At 40.0% G+C, this 8,172-nt stretch overlaps 1 protein-coding gene across 1 annotated transcript in view; it reads right to left on the bottom strand.

Annotated features, from left to right (window-relative positions):
- The window catches only part of LOC104981784 (calcium-binding mitochondrial carrier protein SCaMC-1-like), a 58,950-nt gene that overhangs the window by 17,539 nt on the left and 33,239 nt on the right, over positions 1-8,172 (bottom strand). Inside the window, 1 exon segment of the mRNA XM_010831032.1 lies at positions 429-574. Within this exon segment, the coding sequence (XP_010829334.1) occupies positions 429-574 (146 nt within the window).

The raw sequence follows: 8,172 nt of genomic DNA, 5'->3' as shown, positions 1-8,172 counted from the left end.
CTAATAATTGGCAGATACTTTATCAACTTCTTTTTAAATGAATTTGAATCACTATATACCATCTTGCAAAAATCCTTTAAAAGTCACTTAGATAAATACCTAACTTTTGAATCCTTCATTATCACAATCTTGTAAACTCTAGTTTAAGAATAGACTGGATACCTTTGGCATGGAGACATTAATTCTACCACCTAAGGCAGAATATCCCATCTTCATGTGGCTATGAAGTTTAGATTTGATCTTTAAAACTCAATTTCAAATAAATAGGACCATTAAAACTCATATGAAGAGGATTTCCTAATTTAGTCTTTTCAAAAAAACTAACATGAATGATGGTAATGAGGAGAATTCTAAGACATTCTTCAGAGCAGAAAGTAAAAGTCCTAAATCACATGGGGTTTTGTAACTATCATCCTTCTCACAAAAACTCACCTTGAACCTGCATGCGAGTTCTCACTAGATTCAGTGGGTAGCTGACAAACTGACCACAGAAGTTAGAGAAGGCACAGCATCCCATCAAAATCACCAGTCCAGGGTCTTCTGCATGAGTGTTTAGCCAGTGAGTCTTCAAAAGCTGACAGAGAACAAAGTAACAATACACTTTAACAGCTGTTAAAGAAGAACCAAGATAATAAAATGCTAATATATTTTCTCACCACAGTCAGACTCCTTGCTATCTTCTGTGTTACATTAGCAAAGTATATAAAATGCAGAATGCAGTAATCCAGTACAGAGTAGCAAAAGCCATAGGATATATATTTTTGAACTGCTAACTTTTCACATAATTTAATGCAAATTAATAAAGCCCTCAATATTTCACTTTCCTGGTGGCTCAGCTGGTAAAAAATCCACCTGCAATGTGGAAGACCTGGGTTCAATCCCTGGGTTGGGAAGATCCCCTGGAGAAGGGAACAGCTACCCACTCCAGTATTCTGGCCTGGAGAACTCCATGGACTGCATAGTCCATGGGGTTACAAAGAGTCAGACCCAAAAGAGTGACTTTCACTTTCTTTTCAACATTTCAAGGACTCAAATTATCTAAATATTATCTCTTTTCCTAAGCACCATCCTAGCAATCAAAATTAGCCAGAGGTGTTCTCTATGCATAAAAACACCATGAGATTAGAGGACCTTATTGATGGAAACTGAATCTGGACTTTAGTTCCCTGGTTGCCTAATCTTTACGGAAGCTTATTATGTCAAATTGCATTTCTTCTTACAGTAGTATTTTTGTTTCAGCACTCCTTTACACTCTAAAATATCCTTGAGGACTCCAAAAAGTTTTTTGTTTATGTAGGTTACATCTATCAATATTATCTATCACATGAGACATTAAAACAGAAAAATTTTAAACTGAAGAATATGTTCTTATTAACCAGCAGAGGAATGTTATCATTAATCTGGGGGGAAAAAAACCTCTTTCATTGCAAGAGAATGAAAGTGACAAAGGTAAATAACATCTTCATATTATGAAAATAGTTCAGGCTTCAAGGACCCTTAGAAAGGGTCTCAGAAATCCACCTCTAGAGTGTCCAGATCATGCTTTAAATGACTGATTAAGTGGTTTTGAAATATCAAAATAATTATTTTAATCTTAAGATACCAGGCAATGCCACTGTTTACTTCTAATGGGCCGAATTGTGTCCCCCTACCACCAAAATTCTTATGTTGAAGCCCTAACCCTCAGGGCTTCAGAATGTCACTGTTCATGGATAAAGTCTCTGAAGAGGTAATTAAGTTAATTTCATTAGGCATTAAGAGTGGAGAGTTTGTATTCACACATGCTTGGTTGTCTGCCAGGATCCCCTCTCCATGGAATTTTCCAGGCAAGAATACTGGAGTGGGTTGCCATTTCTTCCTCCAGGGGATCTTCCCAACCCAGGGATCAAACCCAGGTCTATTTTGTCTTCTGCACTGGCAGGCAAATTCTTTACCACTGTGCCACCTGGGAAACCCTTATTCAGAGTGGACCCTATTCCAGTATGTCTGGTGTTCTCTTAAGTAGAAGTTTGGATACATATGTGCTGGCACACAAAGGAAACTATGTGAGGGCAGAGGGAGCTGGCCATCTGCAAGCCAAGGAGAGAGCTCTCAGAGAAACCTTGATCTTGGGCTTCTGGTCTCCGGAACTGTGAGAAAACAACTTCTCTTACACAAGCCACCTAGTCTGTGATATTTTGTTACGGCAACCCTAACAAACTAGTACACTACTTTTAAGGCCTTTCCTCATTTAATGATTCCCCAACTTGATTAATTATCAGATTTACTTAGAATTTTTAAATTTATTATCAAAGTATAGTTAATTTCACCTGCTAGCACTCATTTCATATACTAGCGAAGTAATGCTCAAAATCCTCGAAGCTAGGCTTCAACAGTACGTGAACCATGAACTTCCAGATGTTCAAGCTGGATTTAGAAAAGGCAGAGGAACCAGAGATCAAATTGTCAACATCCACTGGATCACAGAAAAAGCAAGATAATTCCAGAAAAACTTCCACTTCTGCTTCATTGACAACACTAAAGTCTTTGACTGTGTGGATCACAACAAATTGTGGAAAAATCTTAAAGAGATGGAATGCCACACCACCTTACCTGCCTCCTGAGAAGTCAAGTCGTTCAGTCATGTCCGACTCTTTGTGACCCCATGGTCTGTAGCCTGCCACACTCCTCTGTCCATGGGATTTTCTAGGCAAGAGTACTGGAGTGGGTTGCTATTTCCTTCTCCAGGGGATCTTCCCAACCCAGGGATCAAACCCAGGTCTCGCGCATTGCAGGCAGACACTACCGCATGGGCCATCAGGAAAGCCCCTGCCTCCTGAGAAACCTGTATGCAAGTCAAGAAGTAACAGTTAGAACCAGACATGGAACAACAGACTGGTTCCAAATTGGGAAAGGAATATATCAAGGCTGTATATTGTCACCCTGCTTATTGGACTTCTATGCAGAATACATCATGTGAAATGCCGGGCTGGACGAAACAAGCTGGAATCAAGATGGCTGGGAGAAATATCAATAACTTCAGATATGCAGATGACACCACTCTTATGGCAGAAAGTGAAGAGGAACTAAAGAGCCTCTTGATAAAGGTGAAAGAGAAGAGCAAAAAAGCCGGCTTAAAACTCAAAGATCAAAAAACTAAGATCATGGCATCTGGTCCCATCACTTCATGGCAAATAGATGGGGAAACAATGGAAACAGTGACAGATTCCATTTTCTTGGGCTCCAAAATCACTGTAGGTGGTGACTTCAGCCATGAAATTAAAAGACACTTGTTACTTGGAAGAAAAGCTATGACAAACCTAGACAGTGTATTAAAAAGCAGAGACATTACTTTGCCAACAAAGGTCTGTATAGTCAAAGCTATGGTTTTCCAATGGTCATGTATGGATATGAGAGTTGGACCATAAAGAAGGCTGAGCGCTGAAGAATTGATGCTTTTGAACTGTGGTGATGAAGACTCTTGAGAGTCCCTTTGACAGCAAGGAGATCAAAGCAATCAATCCAAAATTTCAAAGGAAATCAGTCCTGAATATTCATTGGAAGGACTGATGGTGAAGCTGAAGCTCCAATACTTTGGCCACCTGATTCGAAGAGCCAACTCACTGAAGGCAGGAGGAGAAGGGGACGATGGAGGATGAGATGGTCGGATGGCATCACCAACTCAATGGACATGAGTTTGAGCAAGCTCCAGGAGATGGTGAAGGACAGGGAAGCTTGGCATGCTGCAGTCCATGGGGTCTCAGAGGGTCAGACATGACTGAGCAACTGAACAACAATAGTTAATTTACGATGTTGTGTTAATTTCTTCTGTACAGCAAAGTGACTTAGTTATACACATATATACATTTTTTATATTCTTTTCCATTATAATTTATCCCAGGATATTTAATATAGTTTCCTGTACTATACAGTAGTACCTTGTTGTTTATACATCCTATATATAATAGTTTGCAACTATTAACCCCAAACTCCCGGTCCCACTCTCACCTATCATCCCTCCCCCTTAGCAACCACAAGTCTGTTCTCTATATCTGTGACTGTTTCTGTTTCATAGATAGGTTCATTTGTGCCATATCTTAGATTCCACATGAAAGTGATGGCATATGGTATTTGTCTTTCTCTTTCTAGCTTACTTCACTTAGTCTGATAATCTCTAGTTGCATCCATGTTGCTGCAAATGACTACAAATCATTCTTTTAATGGCTGAGTAGTATTCCACTGTATATATGTACTACATCTTCTTTATCCATTCATCTGTTGATAGTTGTTCAGGTTGGTTCCATGTTTTGGATATTGTAAATAGTGCTGCTATGGACACAGGTGTCAGTGGTTTAGTCGCTAAGTCGTGTCCGACTCTTGTGACCTCGTGGATTGTAGCCTGCTAGGCACCCCTGTCCATGGGATTCTCCAGGCAAGAATACTGGAGTGGGTTTCCATTTCCTTCTCCAGAGGAGCTTCCCCACCCAGGAATTAAACCTGGGTTTCCTGCATTGCAGGCAGATGCTTTACTGACTGAGCTATGGGGGAAGCCATGAACATAGGGGTGCATGTACATTTTTGAATTTTAATTTTCTCCAGATATATGCCCAGGAGTAGAAATGCGGGATCATTCTATTTTTAGTTTTCTGAGGAACCTCCATACTGTTCTCCAGAAAGTGGCTGCACCAACTTAATTCTCACCAACAGTGTAGGGGGGTTCCCCTTTCTCTACATCCTTTCTAGATTTATTATTTGTAGATTTTTTTAATGATGGCCATTCTGACTGGTGTGAGGTGATACCTCATTGTAGTTTGATTTACCTTTCTCTAATAGTTAGTGATAGAGCATTGTTTCATGTGCCTATTGGCCATCTGTATGTCTTCTTTAGAGAAATGTCTATTTGGGTCTTCTGTGCATATTTCCCTTGATCATTTAGTCTCCCAACATATCAAAGACCATTTTCTCAAGCTTTGTCCATTATCCTAGATGGACTTCTTCTAACACTGTGTGTGTGCTTAGTTGCTCAGTCAATCCTAAAATTCATATGGAAATATGAGGGACTCAGGATAGCCCAAACAATTCTGAGAGAAAAAAGAAAAAGCTAGAGAAGTCACATTTTCTAATTTCAAACTTACTAGAGAACCACACCAATTAAGGCAGCTGTGGTTCTCGTGTAAGGACAGATATACTGATCAATGAAATAGAATTTGAGGGTTCAGAAGTAAACCTTTAACATGTATGGTTAACTTCAATAATATTGCCAAGCCCATCCAGTGGAGAAAATAGTCTTTTCAACAAATGTTATTGATACAACTGGATATCCACATGCAAAAGAATGGAGTTAAACCCCTGCCTAACACCATATTGAATTAATTCAAAATGCATAGTAGACCTAAAGTAAGAGTTTAAAACGTAAAACCCTTAGAAGATATAAATCTTCTGTGTTCTTGGACTAGGCAGTGGTTTCTTATATATGACACCAAATACAATAGTAACAAAAGAAATAATAAATAAATTTGACTTCATCAAAATTTAAAACTTTTCTGTAAAAGATAATACATGGAATGGAAGAAAATAATTGCAGATCAAATATCTAAGGCACTTGTACCTATTATATGCAAAGAACTAAACAAGAAAAAAAAACAAATTAATAATGGACAACAATACCACTTTCTATTCACAAAGATAACAAAATCAAGAAGACAGATAATAACAAGTGTTGGCAAGGATGTGGAGAACTCAGAACCCTCATTCACCGCTGGTGGAAATTAAATGGTATAGCCACTTTGGAAAACAGTTTGGCAGTTCTTCAAGAGGTTAAACATAGAGTTATCTAATGACACAGCAATTCTACTCCTAGATACATATCCAAGAGAATGAAAACATATGTCTATACAAAAACTTGTACTCAATTTCATAACACCATTACTCATAATAGTAAAAAAGTAGAAATAGCTAATTGTCCATTAACTGATGAATGAGGCAAACAAGAGATAGTATACCCATATAATGGAATAATATTCAGAAAAAAGGAGCAGTGGCTGCACTGGCGCAGGAGGGCCGAGAGGAGCTACTCCACGTTCAAGGTCAGGAGGGGCGGCAGTGAGGAGATACCTCTAGTCCAAGGTAAGAAGCAGCGGCTGCACTTTGCTGGAGCAGCCGTGAAGAGATACCCCACGTCCAAGGTAAGAGAAACCCAAGTAAGACGGTAGGTGTTGCGAGAGGGCATCAGAGGGCAGACACACTGAAATCATAATCACAGAAAACTAGTCAATCTGATCACACGGACCACAGCCTTCTCTAACTCAATGAAACTAAGCAATGCCCTGTAGGGCCACCCAAGACGGGCGGGTCATAGTGAAGAGGTCTGACAGAATGTGGTCCACTGGAGAAGGGAATGGCAAACAACTTCAGTATTCTTGCCTTGAGAACCCCATGAACAGTATGAAAAGGCAAAATGATAGGATACGGAAAGATGAACTCCCCAGGTCAGTAGGTGCCCAATACGCTACTGGAGATCAGTGGAGAAATAACTCCAGAGAGAACAAAGGGATGAAGCAAAAGCAAAAACAATACCCAGCTGTGGATGTGACTGGTGATAAAAGCAAGGTCTGATGCTGTAAAGAGCAATATTGCATAGGAACCTGAAATGTTAGGTCCATGAATCAAGGCAAATTGGAAGTGGTCAAACAGGAGATGGCAAGAGTGAACGTCAACATTCTAGGAATCAGTGAACCAAAATGGACTGGAATGGGTGAATGTAACTCAGATGACCATTATATCTACTACTGTGGGCAGGAATCCCTTAGAAGAAATGGAGTAGCCTTCATGGTTAACAAAAGAGTCCAATATGCAGTACTTGGATGCAATCTCAAAAACGACAGAATGATCTCTGTTCACTTCCAAGGCAAACCATTCAATATCACAGTAATCCAAGTCTATGCCCCAACTGGTAATGCTGAAGCTGAAGTTGAATGGTTCTATGAAGACCTACAAGACCTTTTAGAACTAACACCCAAAAAAGATGAACTTTTCATTATAGGGGACTGGATGCAAAAGTAGGAAGTCAAGAAACACCTGGAGTAACAGGCAAATTGGCCCTGGAGTACGGAATGAAGCAGGGCAAAGGCTAATAGAGTTTTGCCAAGAGAACGCACTGGTCATAGCAAACACCCTCTTTCAACAACACAAGAGAAGACTCTACACATGGACATCACCAGATGGTCGACACCAAAATCAGATTGATTATATTCTTTGCAGCCAAAGATGGAGATGCTCTATACAGTCAGCAAAAAACAAGACCGGGAGCTGACTGTGACTCAGATCATGAACTCCTTATTGCCAAATTCAGACTTAAAATTGAAGAAAGTGGGGAAAACCACTAGACCATTCAGGTATGACCTAAATCAAATCCCTTATGATTATACAGTGGAAGTGAGAAATAGATGTAAGGGACTAGATCTGATAGATAGAGTGCCTGATGAACTATGGACGGAGGTTCATGCATTGTACAGGAGACAGGGATCAAGACCATCCCCATGGAAAAGAAATGCAAAAAAAGCAAAATGGCTGTCTGAGGAGGCCTTACAAATAGCTTGAAAAGAAGAGAAGCGAAAGGCAAAGGACAAAAGGAAAGATATAAGCATCTGAATGCAGAGTTCCAAAGAATAGCAAGAAGAGATAAGAAAGCCTTCCTCAGCAATCAAGTCAAAGAAATAGAGGAAAACAACAGAATAGGAAAGACTAGAGATCTCTCCCACCCCACTCCAGTACTCTTGCCTGGAAAATCCCATGGGCGGAGGAGCCTGGTGGGCGGCTGTCTATGGGGTCGCACAGAGTCAGACACGACTGAAGTGACTTAGCAGTAGTAGCAGAGATCTCTTCAAGAAAATTAGAGATACCAAGGGAAAATTTCATGCAAAGATGGGCTCGATAAAGGACAGAAATGGTAGGGACCTAACAGAACCAGAAGATATTAATAAGAGGCGGCAAGAATACACAGAATAACTATACAAAAAAGATCTTCATGACCCAGATAATCATGATGGTGTGATCACTCACCTAGAGCCAGACATCCTGGAATGTGAAGTCAAGTGGGACTTAGAAAGAATCACTACGAACAAAGCTAGTGGAGGTGATGGAATTCCAGTTGAGCTATTTCAAATCCTGAAAGATGATGCTGTGAAAGTGCTA

This window comes from Bison bison, unplaced genomic scaffold (genome assembly GCF_000754665.1).
Source record: "Bison bison bison isolate TAMUID 2011002044 unplaced genomic scaffold, Bison_UMD1.0 scf7180017864519, whole genome shotgun sequence".
NCBI classification, from domain to species: domain Eukaryota; kingdom Metazoa; phylum Chordata; class Mammalia; order Artiodactyla; family Bovidae; genus Bison; species Bison bison.
This window is presented reverse-complemented; position numbering and strand designations above follow the sequence as displayed.